Source organism: Electrophorus electricus, chromosome 24, assembly GCF_041902795.1.
Source record: "Electrophorus electricus isolate QZ-2024a chromosome 24, ASM4190279v1, whole genome shotgun sequence".
NCBI lineage: Eukaryota > Metazoa > Chordata > Actinopteri > Gymnotiformes > Gymnotidae > Electrophorus > Electrophorus electricus.
Window position 1 is genome coordinate 13642712 of NC_137520.1, and position 27500 is coordinate 13670211.

General features: G+C 46.2%; 3 protein-coding genes and 1 long non-coding RNA gene across 7 annotated transcripts in view; 2 read left to right on the plus strand and 2 right to left on the minus strand.

Moving 5' to 3' along the window:
• The window catches only part of LOC145653379 (uncharacterized), a 44634-nt gene extending 42736 nt beyond the window's left edge, over positions 1-1898 (plus strand). Inside the window, exon 4 of the long non-coding RNA XR_014119667.1 lies at positions 1120-1898. This is a non-coding gene — a long non-coding RNA (uncharacterized LOC145653379). The remainder of the gene's footprint in view (positions 1-1119) is intronic.
• Positions 1899-4720: 2822 nt separating this feature from the next.
• irak1bp1 (interleukin-1 receptor-associated kinase 1 binding protein 1) lies at positions 4721-6480 on the plus strand. The gene is made up of 4 exons (XM_027009452.3): positions 4721-5035; positions 5107-5172; positions 5265-5395; positions 6125-6480. The coding sequence occupies exons 1-4, from the start codon at positions 4742-4744 to the stop codon at positions 6375-6377; spliced, it is 744 nt and encodes a 247-aa protein (XP_026865253.2). The 5' UTR covers positions 4721-4741; the 3' UTR covers positions 6378-6480.
• Positions 6481-6999: 519 nt separating this feature from the next.
• LOC113577023 (uncharacterized) lies at positions 7000-12665 on the minus strand. Of its 3 annotated transcripts, none has more exons than XM_081706625.1 (7): positions 10678-12665; positions 10315-10461; positions 10143-10232; positions 9774-9868; positions 8044-8207; positions 7812-7928; positions 7000-7643 (listed from the first exon to the last, which is right to left on the minus strand). In XM_081706625.1, exons 2-7 carry the CDS (start codon positions 10437-10439, stop codon positions 7605-7607), a joined length of 630 nt encoding a protein of 209 aa, XP_081562751.1. In that variant the 5' UTR covers positions 10440-10461; positions 10678-12665; the 3' UTR covers positions 7000-7604. The 3 variants fall into 3 exon arrangements, with proteins under 3 accessions (XP_081562751.1, XP_035378134.2, XP_035378135.2); XM_035522241.2 differs by having other exon boundaries at positions 7000-7693; XM_035522242.2 differs by lacking the exon at positions 10143-10232 and having other exon boundaries at positions 7000-7693.
• A 140-nt stretch (positions 12666-12805) lies between these two features.
• The window catches only part of phip (PHIP subunit of CUL4-Ring ligase complex), a 35424-nt gene continuing 20729 nt past the window's right edge, over positions 12806-27500 (minus strand). The window contains exons 20-39 of one of the 2 annotated variants that reach the window (XM_035522306.2): positions 26355-26460; positions 26140-26271; positions 25488-25579; positions 25160-25379; positions 24910-25011; positions 23734-23841; positions 23402-23526; positions 22718-22800; positions 22460-22571; positions 18525-18586; positions 18047-18202; positions 17558-17678; positions 17119-17244; positions 16220-16292; positions 15993-16049; positions 15412-15567; positions 15139-15291; positions 14891-15051; positions 14342-14739; positions 12806-14208 (exon numbers count right to left, since the gene is read on the minus strand). In XM_035522306.2, coding sequence (XP_035378199.1) covers positions 13511-14208; positions 14342-14739; positions 14891-15051; positions 15139-15291; positions 15412-15567; positions 15993-16049; positions 16220-16292; positions 17119-17244; positions 17558-17678; positions 18047-18202; positions 18525-18586; positions 22460-22571; positions 22718-22800; positions 23402-23526; positions 23734-23841; positions 24910-25011; positions 25160-25379; positions 25488-25579; positions 26140-26271; positions 26355-26460 — 3241 coding nt within the window. In that variant the 3' untranslated portion in view covers positions 12806-13510. Of the gene's footprint in view, positions 14209-14341; positions 14740-14890; positions 15052-15138; positions 15292-15411; positions 15568-15992; positions 16050-16219; positions 16293-17118; positions 17245-17557; positions 17679-18046; positions 18203-18524; positions 18587-22459; positions 22572-22717; positions 22801-23401; positions 23527-23733; positions 23842-24909; positions 25012-25159; positions 25380-25487; positions 25580-26139; positions 26275-26354; positions 26461-27500 lie in introns of both variants that reach the window. The other variant, XM_035522305.2, reaches the window with a different exon arrangement.

Below are 27500 nucleotides of genomic sequence, written 5' to 3' on the forward strand. Positions count from 1 at the left end.
GACACACACTCACACATACACACACGCAAACACACACTCACACACACTGAAATGCGCACACTCACATGCGCATACACTCACACGCGCACACACTCACATACACACTCACACACATACACACTCACACACACACACACTCTAAAGGCTGTTTTCCTTTCTGCTTTTTTCTTTTCAATGTGAATTGTTTCTTCATCAGTTTCACATGTTGTGAGCTAAAAGGCCACAGAGAGCCACAGACTGCAGCGTGGAGTCCATCATTACACCAATAACTCCACACATTAATCTTTCATACCAATGCTGTTATTATACTGCACTGCAAAGGAAGAGAGCGAGAGCGAGAGAGAGAGAGAGAGAGCGCGCGACATACACACACCACAAGCTCCCTGTAGTAAGAGAAAAAATATCCAGTATTCCATTCAGCTCTGTGCTGTTTGATCCATAATCGGTCAGTTCATCCTCCATATTCCTTCAAAGTGACCCAGGAGACATGGCTCAACTTTGGTACTGCAGTTTCCTGCACCTTATGGAGTCCTGTGTTTTAGTGCAGGCATCTGCAATGATCGCAGAGCCGACCACCCTCAACAGGATTCAAAAACAAGCCCTTCAAAGGAGAGCTTGTGTTCTGGCGGCGTTAGATACAAGGTCAGCATTGCCGTGAAAAGGCACGATAGCTCGTGAATGCCTGCATATCGCCTTCATTTGCACGTCTTGTTTGGACTCGTAGGTGCCGCTTCTTTCTTCTCGGTTGGACAGGCTCACGATGTGTGAGAGTTCCAGCCTGTTGTTCAGTATCCTCCATAGTCCAAATGACTTCCCTGTCCAGAGGTGGTTGTTGTGCTTTCGTCTTTAATGCTTTTGTTTTCATTGTTATGTATTCGTATCACATGGGTTTCTTTGGCACACATGGCTATGAGGTAAGTGATGGGTTGGTCTATTCTCTTCAGATGCACTTCAAAAACTAGCAGCCTGATGCTGAAACATCCTGTAAGTCATTTATTTATGAGCTGAAGTTGTTTCAGAGTTCTGCAAAGCCATCATCTCAAGACTCAACCGACTTACATTAATTGGTGTCAAATGGGGGTTAAAACTATATATTGTGAAACTGTCTTTTTTCCCCAGGACTTCAGAACCAAAGCCAGAAGTCATTCAGACTCCACCACACCAGCAAGCAGCATAACACTGGACACACGTCTCTAAACTCTCCTATGACTCATTTGATTCACAGGGCAGGCCCAGGCGTTCATTACCACACACCTTTATTGTCACACTCTTCCTCCTGCTTCCTGACATACTACCATTTAAAATGACTTTAAATGTCACAATCGTTTAATATTAAGAATACGAGAATAGAGAGGGAGGGGTTTCAACTGAAGCGCCCCCTTCAGGAGAACAGAGGAAGTGCATAATTAAATGCATTAACAGATTAGCAAGAGAAACAGGGAAGTGACACCACCACCCTTAAAAACACCTTTATTCACAGAGGAGAAGGAAAAGTGCAGCCTTTCCTCATTAGCCAAGCGTGTTTGGAGCAGGAGTATCTCTTGTTACAGCAGTAAACTGGAGCTTTGAACTTTTAATAGAGCTCTGAAATCCAAGCAGCCCTTAAATACACACATACACACAGAGAACAAGCAAGCGAGAGAAAGAACACGATACTATGTGGTAATGAGCATAGAGGATGTACATCAAGACAAAACTGTGCTGCCTCTTTTAAACACTGCGATGTTTGTGAAATGACACTGACAATGTGGAGCGATTTTAAAGCTTTGCTAAAGAGATGTTGGTAGTGTCCCCAAGTTTGAATCGCTGCTCTGCTAAGCACTGAGCCTTAAACACTACACATCTACTCTGAGGAAGCTGAACACACTAAACATGCTGCCCATGAGCCGCCCAGTTTACCCAGCAGTGCCACGCTAAGCTGCACTCCCCTCAGTGAGCTCCAGGATGAGATCACCGCCACGTGTGCAAGCCCAAATGTGCTAAAGTGGAAAAGGTCATAATTAAGTGGAAGGCTCGTAAATCTAAAACAGTGCAAAAAAAAATATCAAAAGATCTGAAGTTATCAGGTGTGCTGGAAACATGCATTACCTCCTTCTCAGTTACTACTCAGTAAGTCAGAGCCAAGAAGTTTAAACGTGTCCATAAAAAGAAATGATCCTTCTTCACCGGTTTTTATGACTCTGTTGAAGGGGAGAGGCTGCAGGTGAGGTGTTTAAACACACGTGGACAGTTCAGCCGATACACTCCTGGTATTATAATAACAATCCAGCATTTCTCTCATCTTCATCAGTCCATAAACAAACACAGTCAACACAAAAAAGCCTGACGGTGACATCACGATGAACAGGAATGGCTCAAGACCACACCTGATCATTTCTTTACACGCCAACTGCAAAAGTACAGTGTGTGAATATAGACTGCCTGAGGCATTCTAAATGACACTTCGTTCAACATCTTTTATCAAAGCTGAAAGTTAAAGGTGACTGTGTGTGTCGTGCTGCAGTAGCAGTTCTGTTTGAGGGTTTAAATGTTTGCCATCATCAGACCTGGTGATAGAGGAAGAGATGGAGCAAGTCACTGGACAGAATTTGAATTTTTCGTTTTCACTTTATGGAACATTCCTCGTGTTGACTGGTCTAAGTGAACCTTGGGATGCCCCATGGATGGCTGGAAACCAGAGAGAAAAGGAGACGCATTATGACACACACGTTCTTCCCCTGCATGTTTAGCTACAGTTACTCCCAACATGCACTACTTTAATAAAAAAAAGTGTTTAGATCCTCAAGGCTCTCCGTGTTTCAAATAAATAATACCACACCTACACAACCATAATTTTGACCTCAGGAAGCAACTGGAAATCTTGTTATAATCTAACAGTTAATCACATGTCCCCACCAAACACACTTGCATGCACACACATGCACAAATATACACAGAAATGCACAAAATGTCTTTGATCTAATCTGACACAGTTAGGGATGACACACAGGAACGCACACACACACACACACACACACACACACACACACACACACACACACACACACACACACACACACACACAAAATGCCTGCAGGCAAGGCCTATCCCCTCCTGTTTATCTATTTAACCATGTCCAGAGAAATGAAGAATCCACTCTCCATTTCCCAGGGCCCAGAGTCTGCATTAAGTGCTCAGACCAACTGCTGCCAATCACAGCAGGGGAGAGAGGTCAGGTGGACAGAGGGGTCAGGTGACTGCACACAGGTGGACAGCTCAAGAAAACACAAAAACTTCCATGACCTTAAGCCATAATGATCTCAGGACTATTAAAGTACCCGAAAACATTTACAGTGTCAAACTGATTTGATCTAACATAACTGAACTGTTGCCTAAGTTGACTTTGTAAAAAAAGAAATGAAATATAGAAATGTGACATAAAACAAAACATACTTACCATCCAAATATGCAGCATATGCAACTTACTTTAACAGGCTATTAAGCCTGAAGATGTGTTTTAATACATCACTTCATCCATTCAAAATAAAATACTAGCGTATTAGACTCCTTGTAAAGGGCAACAGAGGTCAATCTGAACTCAATCCTAAATCCTTTTTCCTTCTCTCTCATCACATCTAACAGATCCAGACACATGGAGAATAAAAACACATGAGAGTCTTTTGTTGCAACGGCCGCACGCCTTTGCGCTCCGACTATCTCGAGCTCGCATCGTTCGTTAGAAGTGGATTTTAATACCTGCGGACTCCACAACGGTGGGCTCGTTCTCTGGTAAATTAAAATAAAATATCCGCTCCTTCAGTAGAATGGCATCAGTCCAAAGTCCGAGCCCACATGGCTAAGCAAATAAAAGCCCACTGCACAGATCTTGGCAAAAGCACATCCTCAGATATACAGTTTCAGAAAGCCAACATGGAAATATGCGAAACCCAAGACAATATCAACAAACAGGGCCTCCGCGTGTGCAGACCGAGATTAGAAAGACGGTTTCGCAGTTTAATGCACAGGGGGATGCAAACAAACAGCGTCTGCAGAAACGCGCCTCCGACCTACCGACCAGTCCACCAACCACATCTAGATACATCTACATCTACATCTACATCAATTACATCTACATCAACTACATCAACAGCAACCACGTCTACATACATCTACATCACCTACATCTACATCGACCCTGTAGTCCCAGGCGGCGGTTTTAACTGGACAAATAATAGCGACCGTTAAAAAGCTGTTATTCTGCTCGACACATTGGAGCAACACAGGGAGTACAGTTGAGAATATGTATATAAACTGTAAAAATGTACACATGCCTGTCGTATTTTAATAGAACAGAAAAATGAACAGAAACGTATTTAGTTAGGCTAATTTAGGAATGGAAATACCTGGAAAGGTAGGCGACATGACGCAGAACCACGGAATACCTGACAATCTTTGACCCTGACCTAGACTTTAGTTCTTAGTTATGATTTAACCTTCGATTTAGCATCCAACGTTGTTTATTAGTAACGATTTGATGAGATCTCTTAATATACGAAAAGTAAGTGCCCAGTGACACACTATTGGGCGTGAATTTTAGAAATGATCTTTTCTGCACTTGTTGACTAACAATGTGATCGGTCATGTGAACACTCTGGATAAGCGAAACGTTTATTGATCTCTGATCCCCTCTAACGGCTGAGACGTGGAACTACACCGGGACATTTCCCGTCACGTTACCGTAGTGACTCGTCAGTTTACCAGCATGGCGTCCAGTCCAGGCTGCGTTTTCGCGTCTCTCCTACCGGCTACCGGCGACATGTGCGGGGACGAAAACGAGTGCGGTGTCGCTGGGGTAATGAGCGTGCCATCTCCAGAGGCGCGGAGCCACGCGAGACAGGTCCACGTACGAGGCCGCGCGGAGCTGTCCTCTCCACCGGACCGCGCCGCTGTGACCGTCTCTGTCCGAAGCACCAAGGACTCGGTCAACGACGTGACCAACAGTGTAACTCGCAGGTTGGACTATATCCTGCAGACGATGCGACAGCACGGAGTTCAGGTGCGTTGGTCCCCACTCCTGTTGTCTCGTGCTCGTTTGCAACATTCAGAGCAGCGCTGTGTCTCGCGCAGGAGGAGGACACGGCTGTGAGGAAGCACGTCCGAAGAGAAGGGGACCTGTACAGCATGCAGACGGAGGTGAGGCCATGTCTGCTCACCCTGCGTCTGCAGACTTAGTGCAAGCAGTGTGGTACTTATTCGGTATTTATTTGGTGGATGTATTCGGTTAGGTGAGCGTGGTGTTTTCAGACTTTGAGAAGATGCAACGTGTGCGCTCGGTGCTCATCGAGAAGTTGGACAGAAGTGTGTGTGTCGGCGAGCCCCGTTTTGAACACAGTTCACAGTGCCTCAATCTGTTAAGGTAATGTGTGTGTTTTACAAACTCCAAATACTGTCAGCAACCCCACATCTTCCCTCCAACCTCCCCGATGCTCTTGTAATAATCGTGTATTACACGTACGTTTTGGAGAATATTACATGTTTCTGAAGAGTTCCTGGCTAGTGTATTTCTCCATAAACTGATAACTAGAGCGACTAGTGAAAAGCAAAGGCGACATTGCTTAAAGAACTTTGTCTCGTCCGCGGGTTTATTTTAGTTAGAAGCTAGAATACGTTTTAACTAGGCTCCGATAGTTCTTGGTTAGTTTACGCGCATGCGCAGTTGGTTTTGCAGCCCGTCTGCTTTCCTCGTGCCATTGAGTTTTGACAATACAGACAATAACAGGTCATGCTGCAGGCTCGGGGCCAGTAGCCAGGCCTGCTTCTCATCCCCTCTGAGCAAATATGAGCACTACTCCATCTCCTCTAGTGTGAATAAAGCCCCCTTACGCTCAGTGGTTTGCAAAAAAAATAAATAAATCAAATTTTATGATCTTTGAATTCGTTTTGAATTTTTTTTTTCAGATGCCTTTGTTAGATTCTTTAATTAAGATGATCTGATTGTAAGACAATATGTACAAAATTAAACCATGAGAGCACGGAGGGAAAGGTGGTGGATGGTGGAAAGTGGAACATTCACATTTAAGCTTCTTGAGTACAAAAACTACTGTATGAAGAGCTTTATCACATACTGATGTGGTGCTTTCTGCAGAAGACACGTGTGTGCTGAAGCTGTGGAGACTGCCCGCCTCAAAGCAAACGATATCTGTAGCATTCTAGGACAGGCTCTAGGACAGCCCCTACTGGTCCGGGAGGAGGAGTCTCAGGAATGGGGGTGTGGCCAAGAAGGCCCTGCCCTCCCCCTCAAGCTACAGCAGAAGGCGGGCCAGACACTAGTCTGTGCCTCTTCATGTGTGTGTGTGATATTTGAACTGCAGCCTAAGAATAGTACCAAGAAGTTATAAAGACCACACTCGTGATGCAAGCCTCCTGCTGCCAAAGGATTACAGATTTTTTTTTTTTTTTTAGTCCAATTAAGGAGGTTAGAACATTATTACAGATTATTTCTCACTACTCAGTGTACCCGAATGTATGTGAAAAACTGGTCATCTGTGTTAAGTGCCAGGTTTGTGGTCTGCCGCTCAAAACTATCCAACCAACACTGGGACCTCACACTGGGCCAACACAGATTCCACTTGTCAAAACTGGGATATCATTTCTATGTCTACACCTACAAGTTGTTTTCTAATACTTTGCTGTTTCTATTAAAGTGGTAGCTGAGTGTACATAACGTGGTGCTCTGCATCCAAACCTGGCAGCAGGCACAGGGAGCTAAAGAGGGACAAGCTTTAGGGGACCTTATCCACTGAAAGGCCTTCTGCTTTTCCCTGAGCCGTTATGAGCTTTGACATAGCAGACACCATCCAGGCCTGTTTCTCATGCCCTCTGAGCAAATATAAGCACTACCCCTTCATCTCCTCTAGTGTGAATACAGCCCTCTTACACACAATGGTGCAAAAATAGAAATCATTGCATTAGTTACATATACAGCACATACGCATAGTTAACATCCTCTCTGAGAGGCACTGAAAAGCTCAACAAGTTTTTCCGTTTAATCTATCTTGAAGGCAATATTTATCTTTAGGATATTGTCCTAGAACACTGTTGTCTTAAAAGCCAGTAAAAACATAATACTGTTGTAAAACACACAGATCCCATGAACTTTCATGGCAAGAATTACATTTAGCCAGACCAGTGTGTTTGACCAGCACAGGTAATGAAATAACAAAATATTTTAAAAAGGAAAAAAAAAAAAAATGCTCTTGTTCTTCATTTGACATTTGATGCTCCTGTCTTTCCTGCGACAGTCACTCTTTCAGCGCTTTATCATCATTTCCAGTGGTCCCAAGGCAAGTCTGTCGTATTTTAAACCCCTCACACTGGCTACTGTAGAAGCAGGTCCCTGCTGTGGTTCTGGTCCGCCAGCACCGTCCCCCGCGGCCATGCGCACGAGCCAGAGCAAGGTGTGTTAAAGGGAGAGGGGATTTCAAAGGAGCAAGAGCAGAGTGCCGCCGCGTGTCCGCTGTCGAGGACGGTGTCCGTGCATTTACTGTGAGAGTACTTGGGGTTTGGTCCTGATGCACCTCGGTGTCTCTCCTCACCGCACCTCCGCACTTCTGCACGCTTAGTCGTCAGGGTAGAGGTCCTTCAGCCAGCCCTGCATCACAAACCTTTTCCCATCAAAGTGTGAGAAGTACTGACCCAGAGTGGGTATGTCTGGCTGTAACACACACACACACACACACACACACACACACACACATCCACTGCTGATTTGTATTTACAGTATAAAAGTATGTGTGTATGAGAGACAGGCGTAAAAATGAGTTCTTCTGTACCTTGTATCCATCAAAAAGATGTATTACAGTCTGTGGCAGGTATCCGATCAATAAGGAGGACGGGTCAGGTCCACTGAACAGAATTCTGTAGTGAGGGGTGTCTTCCAGTCTTTTTATCTACACACACACACACACACACACACACAACATAATTAAAGAATCTTAAGTGTCCTCAACAGAAATATCTGTGTGTGTGTGTGCGTGCGTGCACATGCATGTGTGCTGCAGAGACCTCTGACTCCGTGAATTTTTTTCTCTTGAGCCACTCCGGTGGGGCTCGTAGCCCTGCATCCCAGCCCACGATCACGCCCACCATGCGATTCTGCCTCTCCAACACGACATCACCGACCCGGTGCAGCACATACTCTGGCCTGGGGCTTCGTTTTTCCTCAGATGCTACACACAAAACACACGCAGTAAAGTTTAGCTTCTTGCTGCAGTTGATCTTGGCATGTTAATCATTCAAACAGTAGCTGTACTGGAATGTAAAGCTGACACTGAGCTGGCTTGTCTTTCCTTCACTCAGAGAGTAAACAAATGATTATTGGAACACGTGTGAAACTTGCTATTCCAGTTCCACAAATGTCACTGCCAGCTGAGCGAGATGAGCCAAACCTGTCCAGACAGCTGCTCTGTCTGAAGGGTTAGGGTTGGTCCACAGATGCAGGACCCTCGCTGCAGATGTAACGTCCTCGTGCATTCATACAGGTTCATGGAGCTCCGCAGACTGTCATACGACAGCCCATGTGATAGGGAGATCTCTAATGCCTGCACAACATCTCTGCTGAATAGTGTTTTTATTTCTAGAATTCCAGGTTGTTTTCCCACAGCACCAGGCTGTGTCACACCTTCACGTTTCTGAACAGCATCTGAATATGTTCTATACCACACATACCTGTAAACTCTAATCAAACCCCGTTCTGCACCACACTGCCTTCGAGACTCTAGTACAGCAAGATTTGTCTCACCATCCTTAAGGACACAAAAAAGGCCTGCAGCGTGACTCTTCTCTGTCCTGGCACCCATTGGTGAAATTAACTTCCACTGACTGTCTTCAAACAAAGACTGAAGACTCACCTCTTCACTGAGTCACTTTAGCACTTAAATATGCATGTAAAATCTTTTACTGTCTTCTTTTAAACTCTGGCCAGAATTTTAGCTTGAAAGTCTTCTTAACACTGGCCTATCAACTGTCATTGTGTTTGACAGAATACAAAGCACCTCTGTAAGTCACCCTGGACAGGGACATCTGCTAGATACTGTAAATGGTGTCCAGGTGAGTGTGTGTGAGGGTAAGGGTGCAGCTCACGCGAGTGTGTGAGGGTACGGGTGCGACTCACGCGAGTGTGTGTGAGGGTACGGGTGCGGCTTCTGAGCCTAAGGCTACAAGCAGCAACCCACTGTAGCCTAAGCACTTTCTGCAAAATTCACTAGCTAAAGGCCACTGGGCTTTACCACTTGCGACCTCAATCGCTGCAGGAGCCTGAGATTTCCCTGCCTCGCTGTCTGACGAGCGTGGCACACATCTTTAATATTTGCCATTCCAAGATTCTGGCCTCCTGGAAAGCTGAGGCCTGATTCACGGCCTGGTGCTCAGTCCTGGAAAAACAAATGGGTGAAGAAGCAACCCTGGTGCCATATGTAATGCAGGAGGCATTCAGAGAGGCTCGTGGGTTTCGTCTAGAGTCTTATGACAGCTTTTTAGCTCAAACTGTATAATCACAGTTCTAGTCCTCAGCAGAACTGCTGGATTACATGTTAATATCTTAATGGAACTTGCTTACTTGCTCACAATTTAGGTCCTAAACTGTAACTGAGCTTCTCATGACTACAGTATTTTTATTTTTTTGGGGGGGGTAATTTTTCGTTTTCGTGTTATGTTGATAGTAGTGAAACAGTTATTCGTGGTTTGCTATCGCAGGGCATGTTTCAGCATTTACGTGACAGCTAAACGCCTCTCACCTCCGAAGTAGCCCTGGTCGTTACTCTGCATCAGCAGGTCCAGCGCGAGGGACTCTTCAAGCGCGTGCTCGAACGCCTCCTCCGCTCCGAAGACTCTATGCATGTAAAAGCTTGAATATTATACATCACTGTAATGAAGCACTCAGAGTTTCCAGAGAAACAGGTCGCTTCAGATTTATATTCAGTTATTTTTTTTTTACTGTTTCTCATAGCACAAGAGTGATATTTCATGTAAAGCAGACTGCAGACTCTAGATCTCCAAGTGAGTAACAAGCTTTCAAATAAACAGCCAGAGGTCCCTCTCTGATCATTTAAACGTCTTAAAAGCGGACATTAAACACAAATGTTACATTTCCAGTTTTGACTTACGGTACACTGGGCATCCAAGAACTAAGCCAGTCTACCCAAGCAGTTATATTTAGGTACGTTTTCCTAGCGTCTGTCCACGCGTCCAGGATTCTGAATAATATATGAAATAATACACGCTGTTTTATAGTCATTCGCTCTCTCCCTCGATGTGTGTGTGTGCGCCATGTCGTACCCCTGCGTGGCGAGGCTTCGTTGAGCTGCGTTGCCGCTGGTCCACTTGGAGATCAGATACTGTGCGGGCAGTGCGGAAAGCAGCAGCGCGAGCTGTAGCATGGCCATCGCCGTGATTTGTGGCATTGTGGTTCACCTGGTGCTCGAGCTACAGCAAACATAGTAAAACTAAGTCATTCTCTGGTGCACGTGTAAAATGCGCTCAACACACAAGAACAAAACGCGCTCAAGTAAACTACCCCCCCCCCCTTTTTTTCCCCAACAGATGGAAATTAAAACGTAATTGAATGAAGTTCATAACTTACAACGCAAGGGCGCGCCACTTAATACTTAAGAATTTACTAAAGATATAAAAATTACTTACTCAAGACCTTGCGCACGGTTTTAAACCGCAGCTCTGAACACCTGGATTTTCGCGCACGTTTTATTTCGCGTTTGCAGTACTGAGTTCCGGCCTGTCTTACCTGCTGACAGGTGCAGGAGTGTTAAGACTATTCTAAACTATTACAGGAGCGCGCAAATATCTTCAAGGAACCGGATTTGAATGCAACAAAGCAGTCAAACCCTGTCACGCGTTAAGGGAGTATTTTCTAAAACGAGGCTTTACATTTACATGAAGTTTCAGTTTGACACCTGCACTAATGTACAAACAGCTAAACTGCGCGTGACCAATAGCCTTGCCCCACGATGAGGTAGATGTGTGCGACTCTCGCTCCGCCACGTCAGACGGATGCAGCACGCGGATATGTTTACCGCGTGCGGTTGCGACGGATCAGAAGAGGGCGCTGTTGTCCGCTAAGTGTTTTGCATTCTAATCCCAGTGAGAGCAGACAAGGCAGCATGTGGAAACACAACTGTTTATTTCATTAAAATATCAGTATGAACTAACTACTGACAACAGTACTAACTACGTGTACATTCTATTTTAATGGGATTTTTTGCATTTACTCTTCTTTATATAAAAGTATACAAACTAACATAGAAAGATCCCTCGGGCCAGGCATGTAGAACTGGCGAGGGAAAGCCCAGACCCTAAACGAGAGCGCGCTCAAGACTTACGGGGCAGTAAACAGAGCGCGCGTGCAGTCTGCCTTACTTTCGCCTCGTGACCCATTAATCAGTGTCAGTGTGACGTCACTTCCTGTGCCGGTAGGAGTACGGTGAGTAAGGGTCATAATTCAGAGATAATAAGATTTCATTTTGCAAGTGATTATAAAATCATCTTAATGAGATAAACGCCAGGACACACACCCACACAATTTAAAGAGTATTAATGGCATGCATGCACAGACAATTCATACAGCCATACACTACGAACTCTCTCTCACTCACACACTCTCACACACTCTCACACACACACACCCCCTTTGGTTCACCGAACCAGGTTTAAAGCTATGGGCTAAATCAGTACCATGGCATCAGGTTCTGACCAGACCACAATTACTGACAATGAGCAAGACCATAGGAAAAAAAAAAGTAAAAAATTTATGATATATAAATATATACATTTTGTCATTATATATATATATATAATGACAACTCCAAAATAATAAATGCAAAGCATCAGTTAAACCAGGCGCCATGAATACCTCATGGAGATTTAGTTTCCACCACTGTTCATTAAGCATTCGGCATGTAGTACCTGGATTAAACTGAGTCTGTAATCTGTAGTCTGTAATCTTTTCCCATTTCCCCATTACACACACACACACACACACACACACACACACACACACACACACACACACACAAATAATAATCCAAGGCACACAAGCAGATCCACATACAGAAAGACATCTTTCCACTCTCCTCTGTGGGATCTGAATGAATAGCCAGGGCATCAGAAGCGAGCACTGGCGCTCTCCAGTGGGGAAGGAGAGAATCACACCGTGTCCAGAGTTGGAGCCAGCAGGAAAGGAATATGCGCTTTCAGAAGTGTTTCGTTCCGTCATAATACACAGGGAAGACTTCCCCTTCTGCCCATCAACCCTAGTACAGCCTCGCTGAATACAAGACCAATCCCAAGATACAGGACAGAAAACAGTGTGGACAAGAACATAGCTCTCGTAACTCTGTGTTCGTGTGTGTGTGTGTGTGTGTGTGTGTGTGTGTGTTGTGTGGTGCAGGTTAATTTTTCTTCAGTGCCACAACAGGAGCTCAAGGCATAAGAGTGTTTCTATACCTAATGTCACAATTCTATGCCTCACACCCCCCCAACATAATGAGGTCACCTTTGTCACTCTCTCCCGTTTACACCACCTGCACACACACACACAAACGCGCACACACACGCGCACACACGCGCAAACGCACACACACAAACGCACGCACACAAACGCACGCACACACAAACGCACACACAAACAGAGAGACATAGTACTTACCAGTCTATATCTCGGCAACAGATAAAAGACACAATGTGTTCTGGATAAATCAATAGCAGTAAAACATTCAACACACACACACACACACAAATACTACACAGTGTGGAGTACAAAGAAATAACATTGTATGTATTTAAATGATCAAAAGGCACAAGGTATTGCTAATCATATAAAACATGCTAACCCAGCCATTATTTCTTTCTTTGACTTATTTAAAGATTTAAAGACAAAAGGAACAGTTTAAAAGGTCCATCATTGCATAACCACCAAATAGTCTACTCATAAACTCTATACACACGCACACACACCCACCCTCATGCACACAAATGTTCACGCGCACACAGTTGGGGAACACTTTGTTAAAAACCGTATTCTGAAGAATAGTTTGATTTGTTGCCATTAGCAACTACTACTGTGTAAAAACACGATGATGCATGTGTGATGCAAGAAAAGAAATGGGGACATTTGTCTGACTGAAGGACTGCGACTCACTGGCCTTCAAACAGTGCACACGTAGCTGAAGACATGGTAAATGCACGTTTAACTGCATATGCGGTTTTACCCAAGGGAGAGCGTCTAGGGTTAGGGCTTTGGGAGGCCAGCGACTGTTTAAAGGACAGAAGCCCTGAAGTACAGAGTCGCTGAAGAGAATCCAAGATTCAGAGTCAGCTTCAAATCAGAGTCAGAATCAAAGATTCGGATAAACTCAAACAGACATATAGCAGCAGGAATGGTGTCGCCCCAGTGCACCATGGGTCAGCAGCGGGGCAGAAACATGGGATGGCGTCACAAAGGACCGGCACGTTGGCATGGTTACCAGCCAATCAGGTTTGCTTTGGCCTTCTCTGTGAGCTTGCGGACTCTGCCTTTGCTGGACGTGCCGAAGGTGATGGAGGCGTCCTCGAACAGGAGCTGTCTCTGCTCTTCCTCAGAGTCTTCCTCGTTGTAGAACGCTGTCCTTCGGCCCTGGTTACGTGTTCTCATTGGGCCCTTGGAGCTCCCATCCCCTCCCGACTCTGCACCATCCAGCTCTGGCTCATCTCTCCGTGCCGGATCTGGGGCTGGAGGCGTGGCCTGTTCGTTGCCGCGGCGGCTGCTTCTCCTCAGGGTTTTAGGACTGGAGGGGGCTTGCGTAGGAGGAGCTTGATCTGTTGTCCTGACTAATCGGGGTCTCCCACGTCTTCTGGGTTGTTCTGGAAGGCCCACTCCTGAGTCTGATAGGCTACTGTCCTGTGCGGTGGATGAAGCCCCACCCTCATCACCTGTGGACTGGTGTAGCTCATCCTCATTGGTGGAATTCATTCGTAAAGCCTCCAGCTCTTTTTTGCTTTTCCGGCCTCGCTTCTTGCCAGGGGGGCGGGGCAAGGGTGGTGGTTCAGCCTCCTCTGCTGTCCTTACTTGGGAATCTAATCTGGGTCTGCCCCGCCCCCTTTTTACCACACGCAAAGTCACCTGACCACTATGGCCATTCAGATGAACGTTGTTCGGGGGCAGGGGAGAATCCACGGGACCTGACAGAAAAACACAGTAAACAAATTAAAGAGTCTGAATAACACACCCAACCAATTCCCTCTGTCCCCAAAATGTCCCCTGGCCACACAGTAAACAATAACAAATAAACGTTACGATATCACCATTCCAAACCTGATGTATGTTTAATGGGAGAACGAAGTTTCCGCCTCGACTCTCTACCTCCTCCGTCGTTACCATGGGAAACGGTGGAATTCTCGGTTTCCTTTGAGATGCTCGGAGTTGGGTGAGAATTCTGAGCTCGAAGGATCCTGGAAGAGGGCTCAACCCCCTTGCTGTGGGTGGGGACAGGTGACAGAGATGACTGTGGAGGGGGCGGGTCTGTGGGCTGAGTTCCAAAACGGGCGGAGCTACGAGTGCGTCCAGTGGCGACGGAGGGCTCTGCTTTTCCATTGATATGCGGAAGCGTCTGTCTCAAGAACGGTGGGCGGGACGGGCCCGCTGGGGTGGGCGGAGCTGCTGGGTCAGTGCTGGGAGGAGCACGAGAGGAGACACGCCTCTTCCTCTCAGGGCTGTGGAGCAGGAAGACAGATCAGAGCTTTAGCAGCTGATTCCATGTTGGTGGAGCCGACACGGACTCAACCTTTTATGTATGTTACATTGCCAGTATACAGGCCATATTCTATACGTAAACACTCTCTGGGTTTTCATAGCTCTCTGTACCTGGAGGCGGAGCTGGACGGGGAGGAGCTTCTCCTCCTCCTCTTCATGGTTTGTCGGGTCAGTCGCTCTGACTGCAGGCTCTGAGCTGCTTTGAAGTCCGCCAGAATTGAGCTGACATGCTCTTCAAACAGGGCAGACAGGCGCAGACTCATACTGTAGATCTATAGAGACACACATGAGACGGGTGAGGCAGGGACTGTTAAGGGAGGATGGAGGACATCAGCGAGCTGTCTCAGTCCACCTCGTACCCTGGACTTCTTGCTGGGTGTGTAGGCTTTGGAATTGCTGAAGATGAGCCGCACGTCCTTGCACAAGTCCATGGGGGACTCATACTCGCCAGCCAGGAGAGCAGTCAGGACTGTCCCAAAGTCCATGGGTGTTTCCACTATGTCCAGGTAATCCTAAAACGCAGAAAATCTAGTTCAGAAAAAATTCAAAGCCAGGTGATAATGAACAAGCCTTAGGGCTTTTCATCATTTTCTTCTCTTAGTATGTTTTTCTTTTTGTTTTGCATGTATTACCGGGTAATCCACCAGATCCACAGGTTGTCGAAAAGGCTCGGAGTCCTCACACTGGAAAATGAGCTCCAGCAGCTCCCTACAGCGGCCCCTCCAGGCCTGGGGGTCTCCTGATGCAGCCTTATTCCTCAGATTTCTCAGGATGGGCTGCTGCTTTCCCTGATCAGGAAAAACAGACCATTGGTCTCAAAAATCCAGACTCAAAGCAGCCTGGAGAGCCCGGCCCAGAGCGAGGTATGCCCTGTTGCTAAGGAACCACTGCGTGCTTGGCCATCTTCAAACTGAAGCCTCTCTTAGTCTGCACAGTATTGTTCTTCATCAGCTTCACACGGACCGTGGTGTTCCAAAGGGGGAACCCACGTTCTGCGAGACCACGAGGTGTGAACGCTGTGTCAAAATCAAACTCTAGAAGGCCACATTTCTATAAGAAGTCATGATAAGTTTTTGAATTAAATACCCCTTCATTCTGTTTCATCGAAGCTTGAACATTGAATTATATAACAAAGCAGTCACTGGAGAAAGACAAAAACGTGAGGCAAATTCATCCCAGGACCAGCCACATGGACAGTACCAGGCAGTCTCACCTTCTTACTGCACTTTGATGTCCCTGGCGTCTCGGTCTCCTCGTCTTCCTCTTCATCCTGTATTTCCACAGAAAGCAGCAGAAAAACCACTCATATCACTCCATCATTCAAGACATTCCAGGAAAGCCTTCTGATATGAGGTGGTTAATACTAATGTGTATGTGTACATGTCTGTGCAAGCATGTTTTTTTTTTTTTGTGTGTGTGTGTGTGTGTATGTGTACTTACATCACTCGAGTCTGAGAAAGCTGTCTTTTTCATACTGTTGTACAGTGGAATAATATCACTGCAACTTTGGTCTCTGTTAAAAGCACAAAAAATAAACATAAGACCAATTCATTAATGAGTAACATTTCTGGATAAAGATTTGCTGGCATCGCATTTTTGTAAACAACACTGAGAGTGTCATCTCTCCCATAAGAGCGCTAATCATGGAGTCAAACACACAGGTTTCCCACATAAAACAGAACAACCATATCAGCACCAACAGTCCACAGGTCAGACCAAGTCAGAAATGCAAATCAGTTAAAAACAGGCGAAATCATTTAGAGTCAAACTCAGGAATCACGATAAAATACCTACACTTTCCTATATTTGGGAGAATTTCGAGGATTGGTAAAAGCCCACTTGCCGAACTTGAACTGAACGTCAGGCATGTCAAATAAAAGGTGACTATTTCATTGCCTGTAAAAGTGCTCCAAAAAGTGGGAAGCTGCAGGCCAGCGATTTTCCACATGAAAGCAGCAGTGAGTGGGTCTGCCTGCTGACGAGAGAGCCCACCTGCCATCTGGGCTGGAACGCAAGCACACGCCCCACAGCTCAGAGCAGCCTGATTTCAGAATCAGAATACAAAAGCCAGGAATTGCGGACAGGTTGGTTCAAGGCCAGTTCTCATTTCTTTTAGGCAAACACAGGTTCTTTCTGAAACTGAAGGCCACCGTAAGGCTGAGGACTTTCAGTAGGTGCCCAGTATGATGTATCAAACAGAGATCTGCTGTCAGTGAAAAACAGGTGCGCCTGCTGGCACTGGCAATTAATGTTGTGTGAGTTTAAACTAATTTTAATACTAAGTTATAATTTTAGGTATAATTCTTAACTGCTTCTCCTTCCTGATCCTGGACACTTACTTGATGAACTGCAGCAGGAGGTCCGACACGAACTTGGCTGTTTTGACGATGAAGGTTCCCGGCTCGTTAAAGGTCTGTGCGTTATGTTCAATGTAGCGAACCTCCCACATCAGAGATGACATTCGCCTGCCGACGCCATACACACAAATGAGTGTGCACACACTCAGCACACACACCCTGTCACTGAGCTGCACCTACACACCTAGAAGCTCAAGAAGACAACCTCACTTTATGCAAGAATGTGAATTAAGGCTTATAACTGAAGTTATGCAAACACAGTGGCCCAGAAGAACTCTGGTGAAGGAGTTAATCCAACAGTAGCCATAGTGAATGAGTTAGGAGTGAATGAGTTAATTCAACAGTAGCCACTTGACAGTGTGTTTGCAGGTAAGTGTGTGTGTGTGTGTGTGTGTGTGTGTGTGTGTGTGTGTGTGCTGACCTGTAGAAGCGATACTCCAGCCTGCTCCGTATGGTGCTCAGGTCGGTGATGTATGCCACCACAGTGCAGTATGTGGGGTACGCCTGCAGGTCCACAGGTACAGCAAAGGGAGCCGCCACATCTGAGGATGGAGAAGGGGGTTCACCACGACTCAGCACGACAGGGAGAAGGTTCACCACGACTCAGCACGACAGGGAGAAGGCGTTCACCACGACTCAGCACGACAGGGAGAACATTCACCACAACTTGGCACAACAGGGAGAAGTTCACCGCGACTTGGCACAACAGGGAGAACGTTCACCATGACTCAGCACGACAGGGAGACATTCACCATGACTCAGCATGACAGAAAGCAGGTTTACCATGACTCATCACAACAAAGGGGGACTTCACCACAACTCACTGGCACTTAATGATGACATCAACTCAGTGGACCCAGATTAGCTGTGTGAGATTAAGAAAGATAATAACTTCAGTGTGACCTCATACCTAGCGTGGCGAGCTGGTCAATGCCATTCATTATGCGTTGGCACTCCTCGTCCCGCGTGCACGAGCCCCATTCTCCCTCCAGGGGGCGGTAGAGCAGAGCTTTCTGCTCCTCCTCAGTGAGGGGTACACTCTGGCCAAGCTCATCCGGAAACACGGCTACAGGGCGCAGGGTAGAGACAGATGATGAAAACCCCAGCACACACATGGCTGTATCACTAAGAGAATGCTTGTCTAACAGACAACAGATAGCCTTAATCGAACAGCCATTACCATGACAACAGAGTTCCATTCACTCACCAAGCAATCCATAAAACTGAACAAAAGGCACGATTACTGTACATGGCTGTGTGTGTGTGTGTGTGTGGTGAGCCAAAGAGGTGTATATTATACTTAATGTGCATGTGTAACAGTGTTATATCTGAGCATATGGATGTGGTGTGTGGGTGTGTGTGTGTGGGTGTGTGTCAGTGTACGTCACCTTCATTGGGGATTTCTTCCATGTCCCATGGGCTCATCTTTTCTGTATCTCCATTATCCCAGCTGAAAAAACACAAATACACACAAAGGCAGACACACACACACACTATCAAGCTGATGTAATTTACTGTAATCTGACACAGTAACGATGACTAACTCAGTCAGGGCTCAGAGTTGTACCAACTAATTACCCAGGTAGGAGCTACTGTAAGCACGACTAAGTAGCCTTCACAACAACTCACACCTGCCCTGATTCCTGTGTGCTTGTCTTAATGCTGAGGGCAGAGTGACGTCTGGATCAGGGCTTGGTCTAGGACTAAATGTAGGTTTATGGCTATGGTAAAGCAAAGGGTTGAGAAAAGTGTTAAACAGTTGTGAATCTGTTCATCTTGGAAAAAGCTGAAAATTTCAAATCAGCCTCAAACTGACTGGTTTATGATTTGTACACGTTCCCATACTATTGCCCTACTCTACTACTACAGATCAAAACCTCTGGACTGCTCATTTTTCCTGGACTTTGGATTTGCGTTCTGTGATGTTTAGTGAGGTGGACAGACAGCATCAATGTATCAAATCTTCACGGCAACAGGGTTGCGCGTGTATTTAGCACAAGGGGACTTCAGCCCGACTCGTTATCATGGTTACCGTCAACACCAGTACATGATACCCGAAGTAGGATGTACACAGTTAATACTGGTGCTCATGTTTACGTTACTTGGCATTTAATAACCACCACTGGCACTGGGAGGGAGAAGGATTTATTAGCCAGTCCCACAGTTCCCAGTTCCCCTCCAAGCGACGTGCACTTTATCTCAACACAGAGCACAGAATAAATTACAGGGACATAGCCAGTGGACAAATCTTTAACAAAGATTACAAGTTATAATAAAATTTAAAGGTTACAATTTGACACATCTATCATTCCATAGGTAATATATGCCAATGAAATTTAAAGAAAAATCTGTGATCAAATTAATTCCACTTTCGTTTGGGTGCAACTTACACATACCTATAAATAGATTGCTAGTAGTGGCAATCTTTGGCATACTTCCTTTAGAATAGTAGTCAACATAACGAAAACTGAGTCTGAGTCAAGACCAGGCCAGCACACATCAAATACGACTTAAGACCAAGACTCTAGCAGTCGAGTCCAGGGAGAGAGCAACACCAGGCGTGGGCAAGACTGTGTTTGAGATGTTTTATAAATTATTTATAATTATTTTTATATTTATTATAGGCAACATTAAATATGCTAATAAAAATAATACAGTCTATATAATGTATGTAAAGTATAACAATAAATAATATACTGTATATTTAATATATTTTTTGTAACCTTTGGAAAGACAACAGTAAAGTTAAGATTTTGTCTGCCCCTACTTCTATAAGTTAGGTAATCATTAAAATTGAGAGTTGTACTGTCGATACAAAGTGTATAATCAGGCAAAACCTTATTTTTAATTCCATTTCATAGTGCACAGACCACTTTATTCTGTTTGAATACCAGAACGTGTCCACGGAGGATGCGATGAACACTGCCAACCACACAGGCCTCTGGCATTTGGAGACCAAGGACAGTTATGTAAAACACTGTTCATGGACTACAGCCCGGCAGTCATCATAGCACCTAAACTGACTGGGAAGCTCCACATTCTCAGACTGTCAGCTACCCTCTGCAGCTGGGGATGCCACAATCGACAACCATACGTCCAGCACACAAACCGTAACCTTGGAAACCCCCCTATCTGCTTAGTCCCACACACACTCTTCATGTACGACTGCACTGCCTCGCAGACCAACACCAACACCATCAAATTTGCTGATGACACTGTCCTTGAACTGACCAGTGGAGACGATGACACAGCGTATAGATGGGAGGTGCCAGAACTATGCGCACGGCGCCACAGCAATCAGGGACAGACGCAACATCATCACGGACACGCTCAGCATCATCACGGACACATGCAACATGATGACGGACACGCACAACATCATCACGGACATATACATCATCACGATCATGGACACCCAACATCATCTCGAACACACTCCTTCACACTCTCTTTACACTCGTCCAATCAGGTACAAGTGTGAAATCAAGGACCTCTAGACTGAGGAGCTTCTATGCACAGGCCATCAGACTTGTGAACAACCACCACTGACACAAGAACTCTATCTGCCCAATTGTGGTATGAGCTCAAACACACACACACACTCTCTCTCACACACACTCACTCACACACACTCACTCACACACACTCACTCACACACACTCACTCACTCACACACACACTCACTCACACTCACACTCACTCACTCACACACACACACACACACACACACACACTCACACACACACACACACTCACACACACACACACACTCACACACACACACACACTCACACACACACTCACACGATTTGCCACTGAACTCTGGACTTCAATTTGCATACTTCATGCCACTATAATGCAGATTTCTGGTTTTAGTCATCAACTGTACTTCAGTGAGCACTTTACATGTAACAGTGCTGAATACAGCCCACGTCAGAACTTCTACGCACTTTTATTCTTTTATTCCTTTATCTTATTTCCTGCATCTTTTTTACATTTACAGATTTTATATTAATTATTTTCTTAACTGGGACGGATGGAATGTTTTGCTGGTTTATTGTGCATCTGGCAATGAAACTCGAGTCTTGCATGTACTACTGACATTCAATAATGGCAGAAGATTTAAAGTTCAGAGTACAACAGACCACTGAAGTCATGCATCATCCTGCAGTTGATGGCATTACCCACATTAGAAACTACATGTCTAAAGGGTTCTTCTCTGTGGAAATAAAGAATGGCATTTAAAAAACGACTCTATATTCATCTTCTAAACTCTTAATCCAATTCAGGGTCATGGGGGGGCTATCCCAGCAGCATGGGGGGGGCTATCCCAGCAGCATGGGGGGGGCTATCCCAGCAGCATGGGGGGGGGCTATCCCAGCAGCACAGCCAATGCTGTGCAGGGCACTAATTCCTCGCAGACCTCTACAGTGCTTTGTGATAAACACGTTTAAAATCCAATGATTTGTCTTGCACACTTTTCCCTCAAAATGTCACTGGAATCTGAATTCTGATACTGTTTAGTGGAAATAGGAATGTGACTGTGGCACCAGTAGGTTATCTGAGGCAGGACCCAGTGCTCTGTAATGTGTTGGTCTTTATCAAGGATGATCAGAGTGGTAACAGAGCTGAACGCCACCTCCAGTCTGATCACACAGCTTTCAGGACTCGTCAGAGCGAGCCATGAACCGACAAGTAAGGTGTCGTGTCCGCGAGTATCAGGAGAAAAGACCAGCTAACTGCGTTGTATCCTATTTTACCTACAAAATCACTCTAGATGACTAAGACGGATGGAAGCTGACCATACACAAATGAAGTTCAAAAAGCTTAAAAAACTACAAGTGAGAAAACCACATTAATAAAAGTCTGCTTGTCTTATAATGCGCTGTAGCTGACTAGCAGCAAATGTCATTTTTTGACTCTCTAATGACCTCATCATTCAAATGATCCAGTGATATCTTGGAGAAAAACGGAGGAGAAATGTATCAGATACCACAGATATGTGACAGTGCAATTTAGGGAAACATGATGACTTTTTCTCATTTACAAAAAACCCGTAGAACCGGAGCACCTCGTATGGACATGAGAACTCACAACACAGGCCCCACCCCTAATGATATTCAAAACCAATCATGCATTCATGGTCTCATGACTGGTCCCATGTACTACAGACACACATGTATATGTACACGCTTCTAGACACAGCTATAGCTGGTGGGAATACACATTTCCATGGATACACTGTATGTACTCTGTGCGTGTGTGTGTGTGTGTGTGTGTGTGTGTGTGTGTGTGTGTGTGTGTGTGCGCTCGGCGCACTGACCAAACGTTGTAGCACAGGAAGAGGCTGTCAGGATACTCTGCTTGGTACGGTTCTTGACTCTCGATTGTACCAAACCACCAGGCATCATCGATCACGGAGCGGAAGCGATCACCTGAATGACATCATATAGTCAGCTTGTGTTTGGACACGTATGCGCACACACACGCACACACACACACACACACACACACACACACACACACACACAAAATCACATTTACGCACGCCCACACACTCGCACGTACACACGGTACTGACCAATCATCCACTGTCGCTGCCTTGCATTGTCAAACTGCTGACGGAGAACCAGGAAGTCGATGACATCGGGCATGTCATGGTATCTACGGCACCAGAACAAGAGATGAGCTTCTTCTAACGTTCCTCAAAAGCCCAGAGGATGCATGTCAGAGTCACAAGGATGAGCCCCGAGACCCCGCCTCTCTGCTGTTTATAAACACCTGTCAGAGCCATGAGGAGGAGCCCCGAGACCCCGCCTCTCTGTCTCTAAACGCACATCAGAGGTGACCCCCCCCTGAGATCCCACCTCTCTGCTGTTTATAAACACCTGTCAGAGCCATGAGGAGGAGCCCCGAGACCCCGCCTCTCTGCTGTTTATAAACACCTGTCAGAGCCATGAGGAGGAGCCCCGAGACCCCGTCTCTCTGCTGTTTATAAACACCTGTCAGAGCCATGAGGAGGAGCCCCGAGACCCCACCTCTCTGCTGTTTATAAACACCTGTCAGAGCCATGAGGAGGAGCCCCGAGACCCCACCTCTCTGTCTCTAAACGCACATCAGAGGTGACCCCCCGAGACCCCGCCTCTCTGCTGTTTATAAACACCTGTCAGAGCCATGAGGAGGAGCCCCGAGACTCCGCCTCTCTGTGTCTAAATGCACATCAGAGGTGACCCCCCTGAGACCCCGCCTCTCTGTCCCTGCTTACTTCATAGAGAAGGAGCCTCCAGTCAGCTTGCCCGTGTCTGGGTCCAGGAAGGCCAGCTTCAGACAGCACAGAGTAGGCAAGCCCACCTCATACTTAATACCTACGATCTTCATCAGTTCCTGCTCCTGACATACACACACACACAAAATGTCAAAAGTCAAAATGCTTACTCATCTTCAACCATCTCTTTCCTGAGATGCCAGTGGAACTAAGTTATAATAATAAATTCATGTCACATTAATGATTTATTTTAAATCCATCATTATCTCGTCCCTGTGCTGTGGGTGGAGTACTCCATCCTACATCACTCTGCAGGGCGGAGAGTCACTTACCCGCAACTCCATCTTATGCCACGGCTGCTTCTTAGGGTTGATGCTGTAGATCTTGTTTTTTTTGGCCATCTCCACGTATGCCTCATGGCCTTGCCGGAAGTAATACACCTGCACAGGTGTGTGAGCCGTTAGCATGGTAACAAGTAATACACCTGCACACGCGTGTGAGCCGTTAGCATGGTAACAAGTAATACACCTGCACAGGTGTGTGAGCCATTAGCATGGTAACAAGTAATACACCTGCACACGCGTGTGTGAGCCGTTAGCATGGTAACAAGTAATACACCTGCACAGGTGTGTGAGCCGTTAGCATGGTAACAAGTAATACACCTGCACAGGTGTGTGAGCCGTTAGCATGGTAACAAGTAATACACCTGCACAGGTGTGTGTGAGCCGTTAGCATGATAACAAGTAATACACCTGCACAGGTGTGTGTGAGCCGTTAGCATGGTAACAAGTAATACACCTGCACAGGTGTGTGAGCCGTTAGCATGGTAACAAGTAATACACCTGCACAGGTGTGTGAGCCATTAGCATGGTAACAAGTAATACACCTGCACAGGTGTGTGTGAGCCTTTAGCATGGTAACAAGTAATACACCTGCACAGGTGTGTGAGCCGTTAGCATGGTAACAAGTAATACACCTGCACAGGTGTGTGTGAGCCGTTAGCATGGTAACAAGTAATACACCTGCACACGCGTGTGTGAGCCGTTAGCATGGTAACAAGTAATACACCTGCACACGCGTGTGCGAGCCGTTAGCATGGTAACAAGTAATACACCTGCACACGCGTGTGCGAGCCGTTAGCATGGTAACAAGTAATACACCTGCACACGCGTGTGCGAGCCGTTAGCATGGTAACAAGTAATACACCTGCACACGCGTGTGCGAGCCGTTAGCATGGTAACAAGTAATACACCTGCACACGCGTGTGTGAGCCGTTAGCATGATAACAAATAATACACCTGTACACGCGTGTGTGAGCTGTTAGCATGTTACACCTACGCCTGGACTGTTTGTTTACGCTTAAAGAGCTATTTTAAATTTCAACTGGGAAGAAATGGTGTGGAAAAGAATGGAAGAATTGTTGGTGTATGTTTAACTCTGTGTGTGTGTGTGTGTGTGTGTGTGTGTGTGTGTGTGTGTGTGTGTGTATGTGTGTGTGCGCATGCTACCTCATCACCCATCTGAGGGGTGAAGGGGCATCTCCGTGGTGTAGTGTCCGTGATCCAGGGTGAAGGTAGCCACTCCTCTAGAGTTAGTCCCTGTTCCTGAAACTGAGACAACCTCTGTGAAACACACATATATGCAGCAGACACACACACTCTTCACTGTGCATAAACACAGGCCTCCACACAAACAGCGCGCTTGCCACTTCCTTCAAGCACGCGGCGGGGCTTGGTCAGGTGCCACGCGCCATCTCACCTTCCTCTTTTCCTTTGGTTTCTTCTTCTTTGGTAGGGCTCCATCCTTCTCTTGTTTTTCTTTCCTTTGCTCTTTCTTGGCTTCTTTGTCTTTTTTCTTCTCTCCATCCTCCTCGGAGCTACTGGCGTTCTTCTTCTTCTTCTTCACGATGGTCTTCTTGGGGGGTTCAAGATTTATGCCAGCATCCGCCATCCAGTCAGAGTAGTCACTGGAGTAGTCGCTGCAGACACACACCCAAAAACATATGAGCACAAGGGAGGTTGTCTACAAATGTTAAAAGAGTATGTATGTGTGTGTGTGTGTGTGTGTGTGTGTGTGTGTGTGTCACCTGGAGCTGCTATGGTCATCAGGCCAGGGTTCCTTCTCTTCCTTCTCCTCGTCGGAAGACTCTCTGCTGGGAGGAGGAACTTCGGCTTCGCCCTGCCAGAGGATGGGAACGTTTGCATCACTTACAGTGCCATTCCACATGGAACAGCCACGCCAGCAAACCGCAGTGACTCAGCAGACGGAAGCATGACTCAGTGCACACAAAAGCCCAAACACTGAAGTCCTCGCTCTGAATGACTCAGCAAAGCGAGGACAGCTGCAGCTGTGTGATACTCTAGGATAACATGTATTTATGAGCCTTCTGTGGTCATCATTAGAACGGATCATGTGGTAGTACTGAGACTGCAATCACACAAGATCAGGATATGCCAAGATTTTGCTCGATAATATTTACAGTATAAACTCAGTAAAAATGTACTTTGTACACTCAGTGAAGATTCAGCATGTCAGTGATAATTATCACTGCTGATAATTACAGAGGGCCAGGCTGATGTTACTTATGTTAATACAACTTTATTCTAATCATCCGGGCAAATAATCCACAGGTGACAAACTGACCTATGTTCAGAACACTGGCTCCAGCGAGTCTCCATACAGAACACTGGCTCGAGCGAGTCTCCAGTGAGTCTCCAGTCTCCAGTTTGTGTCCTTACCTCGGACGCGCTGGGCTCGTCCTCGTTGGGCTCACTCTGTCTACTCGTCTCTTCTACGGCCAGCCTTGTGTGGTAGTTGTGCTGGTTTCCTTGGTAACGTCGTCCCTCTTCCACTGCATTTTCTATTGCATGCTGCTTTAAGAGATACGCCTGTTAACACACACTATGACCGCAATTTAAAAGTAAGATTATAGTGTGTGTGTGTATGTGTGTACCCGGTTCTCTTTGTGGTACTGGCTGTGCACACTACGTCTGCGTCGCTCTGATCTATAGATGTTCATCTCCTCCTCTCCTCTTGCTGTCCTCCAAATCTCTTGTTTACTGCACATGCAGACACACACTGTCATTCAGTTATCCCTCAGTCATTCAGTTATCCCACTGTCATTCAGTTATCCCACTGTCATTCAGTAATCCCACTGTCATTCAGTTATCCCTCAGTCATTCAGTAATCCCTCAGTCATTCAGTAATCCCTCAGTCATTCAGTTATCCCACTGTCATTCAGTTATCCCACTGTCATTCAGTTATCCCTCAGTCATTCAGTAATCCCTCAGTCATTCAGTAATCCCACTGTCATTCAGTAATCCCTCAATCATTCAGTAATCCCTCAATCATTCAGTAATCCCTCAGTCATTCAGTTATCCCTCAGTCATTCAGTTATCCCTCAGTCATTCAGTAATCCCTCAGTCATTCAATTATTGCTCAGTCATTCAGTCATTCCTCTTCCTGAGGAAACTCTGCCAGTTCAAACTGATCCAACACATCAGCACCTACAGGCCCTTAGACAGGTGTGTTAGCTGAGGTCCCCAGAGGTGTGGTAGACAGGGGTCTTCGGTGGTGGGGGGTCACACATCACACTAACACACATGGCGAGTACAGATGTGTGGGACACGCTGGGGACATCTGGACGCTGGTAAGAATGTAACACTGGCCTGCACTAATTCTGTTCAGGGAACATCAACCCAAGACCCACTACAAGCCCAAAGACAATGATATGTTTTGCTATGTTTTTAAGATTGTGGAATCTCCAGTGCACACACCCTCCCTTATTATGCCGTGTGCGCTCGCCCGTCACTCAGCATGAAGTGCACACCCCTCCGCGTCGCAGGCAGAGGAGGGGTGTGCCCGCAGCGCAGACTGACACCCCGAGGTAGAGTTATGCATTTGGAGACTTGGGGAAGTCCTTTGTATGGTAGAACCAGCATTCTAGTAAATGGCTGTTTCCAAAATCTGTGCAGTGGTCCTGTGCGTATTCAAAGGGCACGTGATTCCCTGGAGTCAGTGAAGTCTCTCTGAGAAAGAGGACAGAAAAACAAGGCCTGCTGTCGGCCAGACAAGCCAGGCGGGGCTGTTCACCTGCCAG

Coding starts and splice junctions, on each gene's coding strand:
- irak1bp1 (XM_027009452.3), top strand. CDS start 4,742: ATGGCGTCCAGTCCAGGCTGCGTTTTCGCGTCTCTCCTACCGGCTACC. Junction 5,173..5,264: donor TGTACAGCATGCAGACGGAG/GTGAGGCCATGT, acceptor GTATTCGGTTAG/GTGAGCGTGGTGTTTTCAGA. Junction 5,396..6,124: donor CAGTGCCTCAATCTGTTAAG/GTAATGTGTGTG, acceptor TGCTTTCTGCAG/AAGACACGTGTGTGCTGAAG.
- LOC113577023 (XM_035522241.2), bottom strand. CDS start 10,439: ATGCCACAAATCACGGCGATGGCCATGCTACAGCTCGCGCTGCTGCTT. Junction 10,233..10,314: donor CGAAGCCTCGCCACGCAGGG/GTACGACATGGC, acceptor TATATTATTCAG/AATCCTGGACGCGTGGACAG. Junction 8,208..9,773: donor CGACCAGGGCTACTTCGGAG/GTGAGAGGCGTT, acceptor TTTTGTGTGTAG/CATCTGAGGAAAAACGAAGC.